Source organism: Zootoca vivipara, chromosome 12 (genome assembly GCF_965207765.1).
Source record: "Zootoca vivipara chromosome 12, rZooViv2.hap1.1, whole genome shotgun sequence".
In the NCBI taxonomy this organism is placed as follows: Eukaryota; Metazoa; Chordata; class Lepidosauria; order Squamata; family Lacertidae; genus Zootoca; species Zootoca vivipara.
This window is the reverse complement of record NC_142595.1, coordinates 19,347,763-19,367,853: the sequence shown is the minus strand read 5'-3', so window position 1 is coordinate 19,367,853 and position 20,091 is coordinate 19,347,763. Positions and strand designations below refer to the sequence as shown.

Genomic DNA, 20,091 nt, shown 5'->3' with positions numbered 1-20,091 from the left:
AGATGACCCTCGGGGTCCCTTCCAACCCTATGATTCTATGATACAGTGTCTCTAGGATTACCTTCATTTAAATAAATGCATCTCAACATAGTGAAGAAAGCCTGAGACCCGGTGACCTGTCTGCTTGCCTGCTCAGTCTGCTTTAAGACCCCTGTTGTTCTTGACTTTTGTTTTCTTTTTATAAATTTTCAAAATAACCTTCATTATACATCAATTAACATTAATTGACACAAAACTTAGGCAGTACATACAATACAAACAATACCCATTTCATCCATTACAACATAAACACACCTTTGACCAGGCATCCCCAAACTGCGGCCCTCCAGATGTGTTGGCCTATAACTCCCATGATCCCTAGCTAACAGGACCAGTGGACAGGGATGATGGGAATTGTAGTCCAAAACATCTGGAGGGCCGAAGTTTGGGGGTGCCTGCCTTAGACACTAACTTCAAATTCTTCTCATTGTACTGTTTTGCATTTTGTTATCCTATGCACAGTTCATTATTGTTTTTTAGTTTCCCCATTTCTTATCAAGGATATTCTATTCTACACTGTCTTTACGTTTCAACATTCATTCTAGATCTGCCAGGAGTTACCGTTATCACAATACCGTGTTTCTCATATTATAAGTCATGTCTTATAATCTTTTTTTCTCAAGAAAATAAGCCTATGGCTTATTTTCGGGGGGTGTCTTATTATTTTTTTAAAAAATTACAGTATGGTACCTCCCCTGTCCGGCGCCCGGAACTGGCTGCTGCTGCGCTGCTGGGCGCGTTGTCGGCGCTTCAGCAGGGCACGCTGCTGGGTCCTGCCGGGTCGGGGCTTCACGCGGCGCGCGCTGAGGCTCTTGCCGGATCCCGGCTCAGAGCAGCGCGCGCTGCGGCTCTTGCTGCGTCCCGCCGCCGGGTTGGGGCTTGGAGCAGCACCAGCGCCAAGCGCCAACCCAGCAGCGGGACCGGCGGGACCTGCAGCGCGCGCGCGACAGGAAGAGGAGGGACCAGCGAGTGGCAGCCGCGGCGGCCAATGAAGGCTCGGCCGGGTGTTTTTTGTCGTTGTTGCTGCGTCCCGCTGCGTCCCTCCTCTTCCTGTCGCGGCTCGGCGCCCGGAACTGGCTGCTGCTGCGCGCATTGTCGGCGCTTCAGCAGGGCATGCTGCTGGGTCCTGCCGGGTCGGGGCTCCACGCGGCGCGCGCTGAGGCTCTTGCCGGGTCTCGCCGCCGGGTTGGGGCTCGGAGCAGCGCGCGCTGCGGCTCTTGCTGCGTCCTGCCGCCGGGTCGGGCTTGGAGCAGCACGCACTGCGGCTCTTGCCAGTCCCGCCGCCGGGTCAGCGCTTGGCGCGGTGCATGCTGCTGGACATTTTGGAGGGGCAGCAGCAGCCGGTTCCGGGCGCTGACAGGCATCTTCCTCTTCCATGGCGCCATCCAGACCTGCTCCCACCACTACGGCTTATTTTTGGGGTATGTCTTATATTTCTTCAACTCAGGAAAATCCTGCCATGGCTTATTTTGTAGGGATGACTTAAAATATGAGAAACACGGTAGTTTTAAAGATATTTTTTAAACATTATCCACTCTTTATTAAATTTCTGTATCGACTTTCCTCTTAATCTCCCCGTCATCTTTGCGAGTTGTAAATATTCTATCATTTTTGCTTGCCAGTCAGTTTTTGTGGGGATGTTATCGCTTTTCCAATTCTTTGCTATCAAAATCCTAGCTGCTGTGGTCGCGTACATGAATAGAGGTCTATGATTTTTCTTAATTTCCATGGACATTATTGCTAATGGGAAGGCCTCGGGTTTTTTGATGAATGAGAATTTGAATATCTTTTAAAGTTCATTATATATGGTGTCTCCAAATTCTCTTATTTTCTTACAACCTCCGCCACATGTGCATAAATGTGCCTTACCCCATTTTTACACCTCCAACAAACCTCTGAACTGTTTTTATACATTTTTGCCAGTTTGGCTGGGCTTAGGTACCACCTTGAATAGCATCTTCATTACATTTTCTCTGAGATTGTAACATGCAGTGAATCTAATACAGTATCCTCCTTCCACAGCCTTTCCCACTCGTTCATGTATATATTGTGTCCGATATCTTGGGCCCACTGTTGTTCTTGACCTTTCAACTGGACTCTTGCAAAGAGAGGAGTGCCCTTTGTAAAGCAGGGGCACATGGCCACAACACAGAAATGCAGTAGCAGCGTATCCCAAATAGGACAAACACCCTAAGTCTTCATCCCGAGCCTGAGAAATGTAATCAAACTGGGGGATGTGCTCCAGCTCTGCAGGTCCTCTTTTCCAACCTTGAGAATTTTTGTTGCTCAAGTAGAACGACCCTAAGGTCAGAAATCGCACATCCAGGGAAAACCAAAACCTAAGTTATGTTAAGCTGTGGTCTCTAAACCACAGAGCCTAGGGCTTGCTGATCAGAAGGTTGGCGGTTCGGATCCCCGCGACGGGGTGAGCTCCCGCTGCTCTGTCCCAGCTCCTGCCCACCTAGCAGTTCGAAAGCACGTCAAAGTGCAAGTAGATAAATAGGTACTGCTCTGGCAGGAAGGTAAACGGTGTTTCCGTGCACTGCTCTGGTTCGCCAGAAGCGGCTTAGTCATGCTGGCCACATGACCTGGAAGCTGTCTGCGGACAAATGCCAGCTCCCTAAGCCTATAGAGCGAGATGAGCGCCGCAACCCCAGAGCCATCCGCGACTGGACCTAACGGTGACTGAAGTGGCAAGGGAAAGAAAATAAAGAGATGAATCAATTGACAAGGAGTTAGTTATGGCCTCAGAAACACCCTCAGCTTCCTATGTAGGGGGATAAAAGCAAAGCCTTTCTCCCCGACAACCACCCCACATTGCAGCTGTTACTGGTACTTATTGTTTGGAGAAAAACATTAAATAATTTGGCGAAACAGCACTTGCCTGGATATTACAATTGCTGGGTGGTATTTACTGTATATTCCTGCGTATAAGACTACTTTTAAACCCAGGAAAATCTTCTCAAAAGTCAGGGGTCGTTTTATATGCCAGGTCGTATTTCTTATACAGCGAGTATATCCCAAAGTCTATATTTTAACTGGAAAAGTTGGGGGTCGTCTTATACGCCCAGTCGTCTTATACGCCGTCCCTCAGACCATGTGGTGGGCTGGACTATATTTTGAAGAAAAAAATGAATGAATTCCTATGCCCCACAAATAACCCAGAGATGCATTTTAAATAAAAGGACACATTCTACTTATGTAAAAACACGCTGATTCCTGGACCCTCCATGGGCCGGATTGAGAAGGCGATTGGGCCGCATCCAGCCCCCAGGTCTTAGGTTGCCTACCCCTGGTCTGAGGGGGTCAGAGAGGGAGACATTTGCCGCCCACTAGCCTAACCCTGGTTATCCATTCCTCCCCTGGGTGTAGCTCCCATTGAACATGGCCAGGCTTACTTCTGAGCAGCCATGACTGCAGGCTCCCCGACCAAAGGTGGTCTGCTACTTGATTCTCACCCAGTGGCCTTCACCAATTCCCTCTTGGTTTCAGCTCCCCATCTGCAATATGGGTATGTGTGTGTGAGATCAGGCAGGCCCACACTACAGGGTTGTCGTACCACCACGGAAAATTATGTAAGCAAGCGTTGAAAGCACATTACATCAGGTAATGTCTGGGAAGGGCTTTTAGCACTCTGTTAAGTATATATACATGCCAAGTATTATTGCCGTGCGCCGTAAAACTCTGGGGGAGGAATGCACTCTGCTGCGTATTACTACCGTAAAGTGCTTATACAGATCATGTAGACCTTTTTGGTTTAAACTGTAGCCAAGCATTTCCCATCACATCCCAGTTCCTTCTATAAATGTTCCTTCTTCTCTCCCTTTCATCTGTCTACCTCTCTGTCCACACAGATAATCTCAGAAAGGCTGAAAGGCAACTGCGCCTGCTTCGATTGTTGGGGTGGGAAGTTAAATGTTTAGAAGTTAACCAGCAACATTCATAGGGGAAATTTCCCCACGTTCTCCCAGAGATAGCTGGCAGTGCAACCCCAGGAGTGGATTTGGGTTTTGACATTTAAATTTAAATTCCGAACAGGGAGGCTGTGGGTTGTAGATAAATCTTAGCCCTTCTCAGAGTAGACCCATTGCAGATAATGGAGGTGAATAACTTAGGTCCACTAATTTCATTGGGTCTCCTCTGAGTATAACTTCGCTAGATACAAACCCATGCATGCATGAGACAGCGAGTTAAGTATACAGTTTACTTTATTTTTATTTATATGTTAGATTCTTATACCGCCCTTCATCACAAGATTTCAGGGTGGTTCGCAAGATTTTAAAAAAAATATACTAAGTAAAAGCACAAATAATTAATTAAAACAAAACCAACAAAATAACAATACCCCCACCTCCCATAGAGTTACCACATGCTTACTCAGGAGCAAGTCCCACTGAGTTTGTGAGATTTACTCCCACCCAGCAAAGGTTGTTTATCACTGCAACCTTCATTTCTAAAACAAGAAGGACCAAGCTTGAAGTCTAACACCCAGTGACTGCTCCCTCTTCCCCCATTTATGTGTTGGCCCAGGCTGTGGGTGCTTAAATGATGACCTGAGAAGCCCGTTGACATTTACCAGCATTTCACAGCTTTCAAGACGGAGCTCTGGCACTGAAAACAACCAGACCAAGTTCAAGGTGTGGCCATTAGCATCTAAAGCCCTAACCAGCTTGGGACCTGCAAGATTTAACCTGCAAGATCGCCTTTCCTCAAATATGCCCACTTGACCGCTTTAATCTACGGAGCTGGCACTGTTACAGCTGCCACCTAATACTCATCCTGTGTGAGTAAGAAATCAATATTTTAGTGTGGCGGCATCTGTACTTGGGAACTCGCTGCCACTTGACATCAGGCAGGTCCCTTCGCTATACCCTTTTTGGTGCCTGCTGAAAACATTTTGTTTAGGTCAACCAGACATGTAGGGTGTTGACATGTGTTTTAATTGGGTTTTAGTTTATAGTTATTAATATTTCTAACTTGTTGTTTTAAAGCGGATTTGTTTTATTTATTTATTTATTTAAAAAACCATTATTTGATTTTCAAAAATAAAAAAGAAAGAAGAAAATAAACATACATCAAAATATCATACAAAATCCACATATCGAGATTGCTCTGAATCTCCTGACTCTCCCCCCCATCCATTGGTCCTCTTCATTCTGTTTTCAACTGCATATCAATACTTCTCCAGTTTTTCATCTTCCAAAGTTATCTGTACTTTCTGTTACATTACGAGTGTGTTTAGAATCCTGCTAATGTTTTAACCTATTTGAAATAATTTTTTATATACTGTACAGTACTTTAGAAACATTTCCCATTCTTTTAAAAATTCTTGTCTTTTTTTTATTTAAAACCCTCAATCATTTAATTGTTTCATTCATTTTGTAAAGTGTGTTGAGGGTCGTTGTAGTTTTACAATTGAGCAGTATAGAAAATTGTTAGGGAGTGAAAAGATCCTACTCTTAAACATGATTACTTTATTGGAAGCCAATAGCACTTTAAATCAACCAGGTTTCTCTTTGAGGAAACAGATTCAGGTTGGGGCTGTGTAAACCCTCTGTGTGAGCTCGCACTTAGATTATTGCGTTTTTACTGCTGGGGTGGGGAAAGCTCATTTTTGTGGGTTTTCTGCCTCAGGTGCCACAATAGCTTGGCTGGCCTTGGATACAGTTTATACCTTGATATAGAGGCTTTTCTGCCTCAGGCGGCAAAATATTTTGGGCCAGCCCTGTTGGCCTAACCCCCCCCCTCCATATAACCACCTTGAAGTGTAGAAAGAACGCTTTCTCTTCTCACTTCATTGTATTTCTTTGCAAAGGAGGAAACCCTCCTGATCCCAAACATGAGCCCGACTTAGAAAGCAATTAAAAGCTCGGCGAAGGTGTCTCTGTCTCCCCCCTCCCCTCCTTGTTTTGTTCCACCTGTCAGAATGCTTTATGGGGTTAATACCTACGGCTGGAACCTATTTTCAATGTGAGAGTCCAGCCCTGGAAAGCATTGAGCCAATCCTTTATTTTTTTAAAAATTATTTGACAGGTGGAGATCTCTCTCTTTCCCCTGGTGTGTGTGTGTGTGTGTGTGTGTGTGTGAGAGAGAGAGAGAGAGAGAGAGAGAGAGAGAAACAGCTGCCATCCAATTGTTGTTGTACTCCAGATCGCATTAGCCCCAGCCATTGTGGCCAGTGGTCAAGGATGATGGGAGTTGTACTTAGGGCTGGGTGAATCCGCCAGTTCTGGTTTCTTGCAGTTTCTCATGTTTTCCAGTCATAAATCCAGCTCCCCACATTTCTACGTCAGTTTCTGATTCCTGCCCCCTTAAGTCCTTGTGAAAGTTCTTCAGCATTTTAAGGCAAATTTCTGCTAAAATACAAGCTTGTGTGCAATTTTGCCTGGTAGACACATGTTTGCACAGCTGTCTTTCCTTAAAACAACAACAACGCATGTCCGTAGATTATTTTCACTTATATGCCTTTTGATGCACACTTCCCCTCAATATCTGCATTTCTGTGGCTATTACTGGGTTGGATTGCAAAATTCGGAAAACTGTGTGTTTTGAAAGGTGGGTGTGTCTTGGTTCGCCCATTGTTTTGGAGAGTGCAAACCAGGTAGGTTTGCCTTTTAATGTGAACTGAACTGAATTCCTCTCCAGCCCCTAGCTGTAGTCCAACAGGATCTGGAGGACAGTAGCCTCCCAACCCTTGATCTCACTGGCCTTTTCTCATAAAGAGATCCAAGACGGCAAACAGAATCATTTCATAGAAGTCAAGATAGAATTAACAAAAAAGTATCAAAACAAATAAAGGACAAAGAACAGAGCTGGTGCCGAGCATGTGCAGAGTGTTCACTCCCTCATTGCTGAGCAACAGCAGCCTGGTCTGGTCTCCCCACCCCACACACCTTGGTGGAGAAGTGATATCTGCCTGATATTCCTGGTTAAGGACCAACCTGGACACAAAATGACGCCTTACCCTAGTTCAGGCATCCCCAAACTTCGGCCCTCCAGATGTTCTAGACTACAATTCCCTTCATCCCTGACCACTGGTCCTGTTAGCTAGGGATCATGGGAGTTGTAGGCCAAAACATCTGGAGGGCCGCAGTTTGGGGATGCCTGCCCTAGTTGGTTCTTAGTTGATCGAGCATGGTGAAGTTGACCACCCACCTGTGTTTTGTAGGCCGTATGTTTTGAAGAGAAGTCATGGGTCAGTGGTAGAGCACACACTTTGCATGCCAGAAGTTCTTTGGTTCAATCCCTAGTACTTCCAGTTAGAAGGGTTCTTCCTTAAGGAACAGTGCTGGAAGAAACCCCTGCCTGGAACCTTGAGAAAGCTTTTGACAGAGTAGACTAGCCTACCCCTGATGTTGCTGGACTACAACTCTCAGCTCCCCTGACCATTAGCTATGCTGTCTGGAGCTGATGGGTGTTGTAGTCCAAATAACTAGAGGGCACTGGCTTGGGGATGGCTGCGTTAGACTATACTCTCAGACTCAGGATAAAACACCTTTCTATATCAACACACCTGAGCTTAGGAGCAGAACACCAGGGTCAAAGGATATGACTTCCAAGCAGGCATAAACTTAAAAAGGAAGCACTGGAGAGTTCCAAATGGAAGAACTGAGTCTGGGCAGGGACTGTAGCCTAGTGCCTGCTTTTATTGACCAAAGAGAGAACAGGTCTGCCATTACTGCTACTCCATGTTTATCTAGCCTCAACAGCATGCTGGCTGCTCATTTTTCAGGACTACTACTGAATCAGCTCAATGTGTATAATGGGGCATATAGTTAGCAAGGAATACAGTGGTGCCTCGCTTAACGAATGCCCTGCTTAACGAAATTTCCGCTTAACGAAAGGTTTTTTTCTAGCGGAGGTTGCCTCGCTAGACGAATTCGTTTTACGAAAAATTCATCTAGCGAATCGCGGTTTCCCATAGGAATGCATTGAAATTCAATTAATGCGTTCCTATGGGCAAAAAAAAAATTCAAGAAAAATTCAATGCATTCCTATGGGATTCGCTAGACGAATTTTTCGTTATAAGAAAAGACCCGTGGAACGAATTAAATTCATCTAGCGAGGCACCACTGTACTGTAGTTTGAGAAATCAGTTGCCTGTCAGGGCTCGTCCAGACTTCCTTTCGTGCACATTTCCAGGTTTTAAAGCTCTGTACCTCAGTGGTTTTGTAAAAAAATAAAATAAAAAAATCCTGGCACTTTCCCCAGGAAAACCCGCACTTTGCCACTGAATTGGAGCAAATGGCAGTCAGATTTCTCACAGATTGCCGTTCGCACTGGTTTAGTGGTAGAGCGCAGCTTTTCCTGGGTAAAGAGCTGGAATAAACAACAACAACAACAACAACACAAACCTCTCAGACACAGAGGATCTGTGCCTGGAAATCACAGTGTAAAAGGAAGCCTGGATGAATACTCAGTTTCAACACAAGGCGAATTATTAGCTACAGTGGTGCTTCGCTAGACGAATTTAATTCGTTCCACGGGTCTTTTCTTATAACGAAAAATTCGTCTAGCGAATCCCATAGGAATGCATTGATTTTTTTTTATTTTATTTTTGCCCATAGGAACGCATTAATTGAATTTCAATGCATTCCTATGGGAAACCGTGATTCGCTAGACGAATTTTTCGTAAAACGAATTCATCTAGCGAGGCAACCTCCACTAGAAAAAACCTTTCGTTAAGCGGAAATTTCGCTAAGCAGGGCATTTGTTAAGCGAGGCACCACTGTAATTCCGTCCCACCTGAAATTTCTGTTTCCCACCTGCCTACCTGGATACAGTACTTACTGTAGCCATTCCCCAAATCGTTAGCGTGCAGAGGGACTTTGGTGCGCCGTGAGATTCCTCTTAGCAAGCTGCCAGAAAAAGAAATACTTAAGTAACTCTTAGTCCTGTCCTCCCCGAGCCCAAAACAACTATCCTGACTTCTGATTGGATCCTGGGATGTCCTGCTTTTTTGGTCCAGCTCTCCGGCACGAGTCAGCTGGTTTGCACCTGAGTACCAAACCCAAAGATGCTAGAGGTTTTTTGTTTTTTTATCTCAAACTTTTACGCCAATCAGCTGGCCCCCACTAGAGTTTGGGAGCGGAAAAACGAGCATCCTGATTTTGATCAATGGCATGTTGGAGGTTATGGAGTTCTAAGAGCGAGACCCTGACCTGACAAGCCGCTGCACTCCGAAAAAGGCAGCAAGCCAATATATAACTAAGCTTTAAAGCACCTGCTCTTCTCCCGAAAGAATTAACTCAGCTCTGCTGCAGACTTTACCTCTGCTCCACCCTAGAGGTTGCCTGCCTAACCACACAGCTCCTTGGACGTATTACTGCCTTGCTTGGAAAAGGGTAATATTTATTCGTAAGCTAACTGCTACTCCCGAGAGGCAGAAGATGCATCTAAACCCTCCCAGCACCAGATTATAAAGCACTTTAAAGTATACATTTTCAATTATTGGGCCTCTGGATTCCTGGGAAGATAATGTCCCTTCTGACGATATGCGCTGTTCCGGAAGAATTGTGGGGAAGCAGGGCTACAGTCAGTAAATCTATTAGTAGCATCGTCTGGCTTTATGACGAGACAAATTGCTTGGGAGATGGTGCATAAATCTTTCTCTTAGGCTGCAGTCCCCCCTCCACTTACCAATTGAATTCAATAGCACTTACTTCAGAGTAGGCAGGACTGTGTTGTCTGTAGACTTGCAAGGCTTACCTCGGCCCATTCAGTTTCAATCCTTTTGACTTCGTGGACCAGCCCTTGCACGTCCAGCTAAAATAATTTTGTTAGGCATCAAGTAGGGAGTTGGACTAGTTGGACTACAATTCTATGAAGCATTTAAGGCTTGAAAATATTCACATGCTTTTTTTTAAAAAAAAAATGTCTAGATACTTACAAAGCTAAACCTTAAGTCTCACGGACAAATCCGAAGGCAATGAAAGCTTGCTGAATTCTATACTTGTTGGTAAAAGGTAAAGGGACCCCTGACCATTAGGTCCAGTCGTGACCGACTCTGGGGTTGCGCGCTCATCTCACATTATTGGCCGAGGGAGCCGGTGTACAGCTTCCAGGTCATGTGGCCAGCATGACAAAGCCACTTCTGGCGAACCAGAGCAGCACATGGGAACGCCGTTTACCTTCCCACTGTAGCGGTTCCTATTTATCTACTTGCATTTTGACGTGCTTTCGAACTGCTAGGTTGGCAGGAGCTGGGACCGAGCAACGGGAGCTCACCCCGTCATAGGGATTCGAACTGCTGACCTTCTGATCAGCAAGCCCTAGGCTCTGTGGTTTAACCCACAGCACCACCTGGGTCCCGCATACTTGTTGGTAAACATGGCCAAATCTGTCAAGTTCAGTTTTTCTGAAAGTGGTTTTCCTGGAGTGGTTTAGCTGTCAATCGCTCTTGCAAGGGAACTCTGAGAACTGTAGCTCTATGAGGGGAATGGGTGGGGAGTTTCCTGCCATAGAACATACAACACCGGTCCTGAAAGACCTACATTGGCTCCCAGTATGTTTCCGAGCACAATTCAAAGTGTTGGTGCTGACCTTTAAAGCTCTAAATGGCCTTGGCCCAGTATACCTGAAGGAGCATCTCCACTCCCATCGTTCAGCCTGGACACTGAGATCCAGCGCTGAGGGCCTTCTGGCGGTTCCCTCACTGCGAGAAGTGATGCTACAGGGAACCAGGCGGAGGGCCTTCTCGGTTGTGGCACCTGCCCTGTGGAACGCCCTCCCATCAGATGTCAAGGAAATAAACAACTATCTGACTTTTAGAAGACATCTGAAGGCAGCCCTGTTTAGGGAAGCTTTTAATGTATGATGTTTTATCGTGTTTTTAATATTCTGTATGGAGCTGCCCTGAGTGGTTGGGGAAACCCAGCCAGATGGGCGGGGTAATAATAATAATAATAATAATAATAATAATAATAATAATAATGCTCAAAACAAGCCACAGTTCCCAGCATTCTCTGGGGAGGGGGAAGCCATGACTGTTTAAAGTGGCATCATCATGCTTTGAATATATGGTGTGGATGTAGCCAATATCTGCCAATAACTGTGCAGGGTGCATGTGACTGGCGTCTAACCTCCCCATAAACAAATCGGGACGAAACTTAATTAACAGGTGGAAGTGACCCATCTCACTGGGCCCTGATCCAGCTTGTCACTATTTGGCCTGCTCTGGTGCCTCATAGGGCTCAGCAAGCATCGCTAGCCATTTCCCCGCCTACAGGAACAAGCATGCCTGTGTTTGTTCATTCATTACATTTATATCCGACCTTTCTTCCCAAAGAGCTCACGGTGGCATAGATAGTTCTCCCTGCTCCATTTTATCACCACAACAACCCTGTGAGGTAGGTGAGGCTGAAACATTGCGAGCGCTCCAAGGTCACCCAGTGAGCTCCGTGGCCAACCACAATCCTGGCTTCCCAGGTTCTAGCCCAGGCACCCCCAAACTGCGGCCCTCCAGATGTTTAGGCCTACAACTCCCATGATCCTTAGCTAACAGGACCAGTGGTCAGGGATGATGGGAATTGTAGTCCAAAACATCTGGAGGGCTGAAGTTTGGGGGTGCCTGTTCTAGCCTGACACTCAAACCACTTCACCACACTGTCTCTGTGCACTGGTGGAGGAAGATGAGTGGGCAGCGTGATCCCAGCAGGGTGCCATTGCGGCTGCCCCCCCCCGTGCTAGGTGCCCCACCCCCAGGACGTGCCCCACACCCCTGTGGGCGTGTGCCAGGACATGCGCCGGCCCCACCCCCACCTGCTCTCCGCCCCCCCTCCCGGTACCAGAGCATGAAGCTCCACCACTGTCTCTGCGTTCATGCATCCCATTTCAGGAAGCGAGTAACACACACCTTCTGCTTGCCTCTCGCCACAGGGCTCTGCGTGGGCCAAGGAGACCTGCCCCTCCGAGAAGTACACCACCAGTGGAGAATGCTGCAAAGCCTGTAACGTCGGGGAAGGCGTTGCCCAGCCCTGCGGGGTGAACCAAACCGTCTGTGAACCATGCCTGGACAGTAAGTAACACATGAGCATCCTTTGCCCATCCCTGAAAAGTGTGCATGACCTCATTGCTTGAAATCGTCGCCCTAAAAGGGTGATCAAGAGGCAGACACAGGAAATTCCATTAATAATTATTTTCTTTATTCAATTTATATACCACTCTTTATCAAAAGATCACAGGGCTGTGTACAACATTAAAAACACATGACAGAACACCAGTAATAAAATAATAAGAAAAAGCATACTGACCAACAAATAATAATATGGTTAATAACATACCCTCCAACTCCCGGATTGAAAAATCCGGGATCAGCACAACCAGAAGTCTCTTCTACGCGGCGACGCGGCACCGGAAGTCGCTTCTACGCATGACATGCGTAGAAGCGACTTCCGGTGCCGCCCGATTTCCGGTGCCCAGACATGGGCAGAGCGGCACTGGAAGTCGCTTCTACGCATGATGTGCAGACATGCGTAGAAGCGACTTCTGGTGCCAGGCTGCCCGTGTCTGCATGTCTGGGCACCAGAAGTCACTTCTACGCATGTCCGGACATGCGCAGACAGCCGGGAGCCGGAACATGGCCGCCGGCAGGAGCTTTACGGGATATTTACAGGATATAATCAGTTTGGGATAACAGCGGGAAACGGTAACAAAATACTGTTCCCGTGAAAAACGGGAGACTTGGCAGCTATGGTTAATAACAGTCCTTTGCTTTAAACAGTAAACGATGAAATTCATGGGAGTGCTACCTGTTCCAGGCAAATTTTGCTTATTAAAAAAATAAATTGAGATGATTCAGGTGCACTGGTGAATGCTGATATTCACTCCCCCCCCCAAAAAAAATTCATCTAGAGTGGATCTGTGTTCACATATTTGAAGAACATTCAAAATCTCAAAGCACCCCAAGTTAAGTATTCCACAGAATTTATCACCTGAGATCAAGTCAGACACGTGCTGTTCTGCACTTATCCTGCTCACGGGTTTCCCACAGGCATCTGGTTGGCCACTGTGAGAACAGGATGTTGGACTAGAAGGGCCACGGGCCGGATCCAGCAGGCTCTCCTTAGGCTCTTCCTTGTTGTCCACCCAGCCGAGTATGGACCACACTGACCAACAGTAACTTCCCAGGCTTTCCCAGATTTACCCGGAAGAGCAAATGAGTAACTTGGCTCCCATGCACCCTTGGCAAGGAGCTGTATTAGCATGTCCAGCATGCGGGGAAGAGGAGGGCTGTAACCCCGGGCACAGAAAGTACCCTTACAACCCAGTGCCCTCACAACAGGTTCCCTCAGCGAGGCCACGTGGCTGTCACCTTCCCAAGCTGCGGGGAAGCAAGCCGCACCCAGGCTGGGCCTTCAGAGCTACAGCAGTGCGTCCTTCTCCTAGTGGCCAGTGAATGGGTGCCTGGCCCTGGGTGGAACTCCTGCCTGGAAGAGCCTGGAATTCTCTCAGCCTGCGCCAGTCCTTCCCGGGGGCCGATCTCCTGGTGTGTGGCCATGGGCGAGGTATGCCTTGTTTGGCAGGAGCACAGAGAAGAGAAGCACCCGCTCGGGCAGGACCAGCTGGTGCCCACCCTTGCCATTGCGCAGCCAAGGAGAGGTGGCCAGGGATGGGCTGCGGTTGCAGTCTCGGCCTGCTCTCTGCCGCCCTCCTCCTAGGCCTGCTGCCAAGCCCACCAAGGAGCACCAGTCGCCGCTCCCACAGGGAGCTCGCCGAGCTGAGAGGGCAAACATGGCAACCTGGAGGCGATCTCTGTGAGGAGCGGCTGCCACGGGGCACAGTGAAGTCTGTCTGTTACCTCTTGTGCGATGCCCACAAGGAGGTTGGGGACACAATCATTGTCCCGGGCACTGCCAACGCACGCTATGCCACTAACAGGAAGCTTATCCTGTGCTTGACCTCACTGTGACACATTTCCACACACATATATATGTCATACACTCCATAGTCTGATAGGGTTTTTTGGGGGGCGTCCCCTTGCTCTAGGCCCGTGCCCCACTGGGGGCTGGTTTCATCAACCCCTACATACGCCTCAGTGGCGGAGATGTTGGGAATTGGACATGGGCTCGTTTGCATGCAAATCAAATGCTCCGCCATTGAGCAACAGCTGTTTGCCACTCGACAGGCTTTTGTGGAAGGAACAATATCTTTGATTAGAGCCCTGAACTGCTGCACCACTTGCTCAGATTTCTTTTTTTAAGGTCGAGAGTAAAGGGGACTCGGCAGCAAGCGGCAGCTTTAAGATGCAAATATTTTTACATTAACAGCTCAGATGGCATTTCACAGAATGAGATTTTGCTGCTGGTAGTAGCTTCTCTTTAAACACTGCGTGCAGATTGCATACCCTCCAACGTTTCTCCAATGAAAATAGGGGTGTGCTATAATAATAATAATAATAATAATAATAATAATAATACCCCGCCCATCTGACTGGGCTGCCCCAGCCACTCTGGGTGGCTTCCAATATACAGAAAAATGTAATAAAACATTAAACATTTAAAAAAAAACACCTTTCCTTGTATAAGGCTGCCTTCAGATGTCTTCTAAAGGTTGTTTCTCGTTGCCTCAGGGATCACATAACTCCATAACCTCCAACATTTCTCTGATGGCAATAGGGACGGTCCCAAGGAGAAGTGGGACATTCCGGGATCAAATCAGAAACTGGGATGGCTTCTGTAAATCCAGGACTGTCCCTGGAAAATAGGGAAACTTGGAGGGTCTGTGATTCCAGGGTGTCTCTGGACAAGAGAGAGAGGAGCTCCTAAGCCCTCGAAAGCACCAAGCACCCCGGGCAGGGGAGGGACACAAAGGTCTGGTTCTGCTCCACACAGCACTGGTTAAAAATAAACTAAAAATAACATCCCCATGCAAAATCAATGGCTGCTACTTAACCTCAGCAGAGAATGGCAGCAGAGAGGCTGGGTATCAAATACCAGGCTGATTATCTGACCTTGGAAGAGTTGCTGCATTGGCATTTGGCAGGGCAAGAAGGAAGGAAGGAAGGAAGGAAGGAAGGAAGGAAGGAAGGAAGGAAGGAAGGAAGGAAGGAAGGAAGGAAGGAAGGAAGGAAGGAAAGCTACTGTGCTGCTTTTCAAAAAAAGGAAGCAAGCTGGCAGACTTTCATTACTGCCCAAGGTGCTCTCAAGGCTCTGGGCCTTGTGAGGAGTCTTGGCCCAGGGCAGGGGGGTCTCCTGCATCTTGCATGCTATCAGATTCATTATCTATAACTATTATCTATCTATCTATCATCTATCTATCTATCTATCTATCTATCTATCTATCATCTATCTATCTATCTATCTATCCGTACATGATTTGCAGGCATGTGCTGGCAGAATTGGATGCAAAGCCAAGAGGGCGGCAGGTCCCCTGTGGGATTTCGGCTGAAAGCGGACACTCTGGATAGGAGAAATCAATAAAGAAGAATAAGCACACAGCTGTGAGAGACCAGAAAAGCCTTCTTCCAGATGAGTCAGTCCTCTGAGCACCAAACCAGGCCCTCAGTGGCATCTGAGACGTATTTGGGGGTGCTTAGGCATACCTCCGGCCTGTTTTCCTGTGTTGCAAGTGCCGCTAGGAAAGGGGGAGAAGTTTGTTCATTCGCACCTCCCGATTCAGTACGACAGGGATGGCAGACCCCCCAAGTACCTCTATTTTCCAGGGACAGTCCCGGATTTGCAGAAGCCATCCTGGTTTCTGATTTGACCCTGGAATGTCCCGCTTTTCCTTAGAACGTCCCTATTTTCCTCAGAGAAATTTTGGAGGGTATGGAACGACACCCCTGTTTTCCAATCTTTAGTAAATGTTGGCAATTATTTTTCTCTGATTAAACATGTCAACTTCGCCATCACAGCTAAGGGGGCGGGACAGGTAGTAGATCTATTATGCTTCAAGTTACAAGAGGATGGGTTTAGGCAGAACATAAGGAGAAATACCTTAATGGAAATAACAGTTCAAACTTGGAATCAATTATTTGTGGGGTGGCAGGAACCCCTTTGCTGCAGACCCTCCAGCTGAGGCCAGACATTCTTGCGCATTCTTTAGCTTTAGCTTTCCTGCCGGGAGTTAGACTTGGTCTCCCACAAGACCTCCTTCAAGTCAATAGTTTTATACGTCACCGTACAGGGTGTCAGCAAAACCAGTATAGAACAAACAAGAAGAAAGTCTGAAGCGTAAAAAATGTGCAACTGCAGGATTCTGGTACAGATAGGGATATAAAAAGACATTATTTTCCACTCTGCCACACACAGAACCATTTCTGTTCTGCTGCACTTCAGCTTCCCCCAAAACAATGCTATTTGGCTCCCTTTTCTCTCTGAACCAGATTTAATAATGTAATTACTTAGGTTTTTGCTACTTGGTTCTACACCCTCCATTACAAGGGGCATGGGGGTAGGAAATATCGTTAATAACATATTGTTTGCCGTTGTACCTTGGATCCCGAACACCTTGCAAATCGAACGTTTTGGCTCCTGAGCGCTGCAAACCCGGAAGTGAGTGTTCCGGTTTGCAAATGTTCTTTGGAACCCTAACGTCTGACGTGACTTTTGCGACTTTTGATTGGCTGCAGGAGCTTCCTGCAGCCAATCAGAAGCCGTGCCTTGGTTTCCAAATGTTTTGGAAGTCAAACGGACTTCCGAGGTACTCCTGTTCTGACAAAGAAATTGTGGACTGGGGTGAACAACAAAAGCAGCAGTAGATACCAAACATATTTGCTTCCCTGATTTCCGTTCCTGTTTGCAGACTGACAAGCCAGAAGTGAAGTTACAGGGAACCAGGCCAAGGGCTTTTTCGGCAGCAGCACCCCCCCTGTGGTACGCCGTCCCGTCAGATGTCAAGGAGATAAAGAACTGCACAACTTTTAGAAGACACCTGAAGGCAGCCCTGTATAGGGATGTTTTTAATGTCTGATGTTTCGCTCTGTTCTGTTAGATTCTGTTGGAAGCTGCCCAGAGAGGCTGGAGCAACTCAGTCAAATAGGCGGGGTAATAAATTATTATTATAAACGAACTTCCACTTCATATCAAAACACAAGAAAATGTCAAACATTACAAACTTCCCCATACAGGGCTGCCTTCAGAGGTCTTCTAAAAGTTGTGTAGTTCTTTATCTCCTTGACATCTGATGGGAGGGTGTTCCACAGGGAGGGTGCCACTACCGAGAAGGCCCTCTGCCTGGTTCTCTGGAACCTCATTTCTCGTAGTGAGGGAACCGCCAGAAGGCCCTCAGCGCTGGATCTCAGTTCCTGGGCTGAGCAATGAGGGTGGAGATGATCCTTCAGGTAGCTACAGTTGCCTCCTTATGCCCTAATCCAGCAAATGAAATGCACACTTAGAAACAAACTCCAGCAGGAGGGGGTTCCCTGGAGTGGGTTTGCAGAAGCCTCTTGCCTTGGGGTGGCAGGTGGCAGCAATGGTGGTGAAATGACTGCAACCCGTCATGGAGTCCCCCACATGCCCAACTTCAGAGGCATTGCTAGGCCTGTCTGGTTTGCATTCTGGGGGGGGGGCACATTCCTTCCTATCCACCCCCAACCTCAAATTCCAGGATGTTGCAGAGTGGAGATGTTTCCTCTCTCATCTGGGATCTCCATTTGGAGAGACGGGAGGGAAGAAGGCTTACAGCAGGCAGATTTACGGTTTGTCTACCTCGTTGAAAACTACCACACTGCGCATATGTGTTTAGCTCCGCTAAGCTGCCTGTGGGTGGTTTGTGGGCATAAACACATGCGCTCCTGTTTTATGTTACCGTGCAGAAGCCTGACCTTGCGACACCCTTGCGCATCTGCGCTGCTCCGCTGAGCCGTTTCCGTTGTCGGGTTGCAAGATCAGAGCCTTTGGCTCGGGTCCCAGTGCTGCAGAGTCCCCTTCCCTTAAAAGAAGAAAACAGATAAAAAGGCAGTGGTAAACTTAAGTGAAGAAATAATTCTCGGGCTTTCCCTGTGTGAGGTCAACATGGGAAAAGAGGGAGCAAAGGGAACTGCGTTGGAGAAGAAGAAGAAGAAGAAGAAGAAGAAGAAGAAGAAGAAGAAGAAGAAGAAGAAGAAGAAGAAGAAGAAGAAGAAGAAGAAGAAGAAGAAGAAGAAGAAGAAATTCATGGTCAGGCAAAATCTTTGTTAGAACCAACCAATAAAATGAAATAAAAATCACAAAATAGTGTTGAAGTTCACCACTACTCTGCTGGCAGAGGTTGGATTTATTAATATGTAGCTGTCTCCTCTTGGGATCCGTCTGCTTTCTGAATGCTTCCCCTCTCGCTCCAGGCTGCCGCTGAGACGGTGCCTATTTGGCCCAGCCACCTCCCTCCTGCAAACCGGCTTGCTTCTCCCCTCCTCTGCACCAGTCTAATGGTCGCCATCAATAATTCAGCCTGATGGAAGGATCCACCTGGGTTAATGGGAGCTGTTTGCTCCAGCCGCTGAGTTGGCGCTGGATGTAAAACCATGGTTCTTCCAGAGACTGGAGCAGGGAGCAGTTCGGCAGGCGACTTCAAGTTCTCGCGTCAAGTTGGTGAGGGGCGGCAGGCAGCGGCCTAAGTGGAGGTTGGCCCATTGGGGCAAATGGTAGAATTGAAGAATTGCAGAGTTGAAAGGGACCCTGAGGACCATGCAGGAATATGCAGCTGTCCCATAGGGGGATGGAACCTGGAACCTTGGCATTGTCGGCACCACACTCTAACCAACTGAGCTATGGGGCACTGTCAAGGCTCTGTCAAGGCTTCGGGAAAGCTGTTCCTACCTTGGTGGGAGCAAGGGAGTCCTTTTTAGTGAGTTCATTCAATCCTAATTGTTGCTGTTTAGTCGTTTCCGGCTCTTCATGACCCCATGGACCATAGCACGCCAGGCACTCCTGTCTTGCACTGCTTCCCGCAGTTTGGTCAAACTCATGTTTGTAGCTTCAAGAACACTGTCCAACCATATGGTCCTCTGTTGTTGCCTTCTCCTTGTGCCCTCAATCTTTCCCAACATTTCAACATCAGGGTCTTTCCCAGGGAGTCTTCTCATGAGGTGTCCAAAGAATTGGAGCCTCAGCTTCAGGATCTGTCCTTCCAGTGAGCACTCAGGGCTGATTTCCTTCAGAATGGAGAGGTTTGATCTTCTTGCAGTCCATGGGACTCTCAAGAGTCTCCTCCAGCACCATAATTCAAAAGCATCAATAGCGAGAGACAAAAGAACGCAACAAGCCTTAATAATGGCGTTGCTCCAAACTGGGCTCCTCCTCCCTCCTTCCTTCCTAGCAACAGCATCTTCCCTTACGGTGGCCGCTCGTGGCCAAATGCCTCTGATAACTTTGTTTCTGCACTGTTCTGGGAGAAGGGGGGGTCAGAAATACTCTCCAGTGACAACGTGTCAACTGGCTGCCCTGCCGCAATTCCCCCCCCCCGCCATCTTACACTTCCCAACTCTTCTGTTCGTCTAACTCTGAGCTGTGACTTCCCTCAACCCCCCCCCCCAAAGCCCTGCTGTAAATAAGTGTTGCCTCCCTCTTCTCCTGCAGCATCAAGAGAAGGGGGCAATGATCTCACCATTCCTCCTCCTCCATCTTGCCCTCTTGAGTCCAATCCCTGAAAGGTTCTGTCCTCTCAAGCACAGTCGGCCCTCAGCCAGGTATCGCCTGCCTGCCTCCGTAAATAAAACCAGTCCTACAGGTGGCGCTGGCCATAGGAGCCAACTCCTAGGGGCCGAGGCGTTTTCGGCCTCCCATAAAATATTTGAGCCTCCCCCCAAGTTGATGGACATTGCCATTCAAATGGTGTGCGTGCACTGCGTCATGTGATTGATTATGCAGGGCGGGACTTACCTAGGTCCCCACCAATATTTTATTCAAGTTGGCACCCCTGGCATTGTCTGCCAGCCTCCTTCTTTTCAGCCTCAGTGTTGCCTTTGTAGAATTCAGCAGGGAGGAGGCTGCTGTTGGCTCTGCCTGTTACTGTCTCTGTCTCAGCCTGCCACTGGCTTTTGCTCCTGCTCCTGTTAGCCTCCATGCCATCCACCTTCCCACTCCCAAATGGGCACATCCTCCACCGGTAATTGTTGTTTGCATGCGTCTGACT

The 20,091-nt window shown here is 47.7% G+C and overlaps 1 protein-coding gene across 1 annotated transcript in view; it reads left to right on the top strand.

Moving 5' to 3' along the window:
• NGFR (nerve growth factor receptor) overlaps nt 1–20,091 on the top strand; it is a 53,139-nt gene that overhangs the window by 8,370 nt on the left and 24,678 nt on the right. Inside the window, exon 2 of the mRNA XM_035135948.3 lies at nt 11,917–12,055. Within this exon, the coding sequence (XP_034991839.2) occupies nt 11,917–12,055 (139 nt within the window). The remainder of the gene's footprint in view (nt 1–11,916; nt 12,056–20,091) is intronic.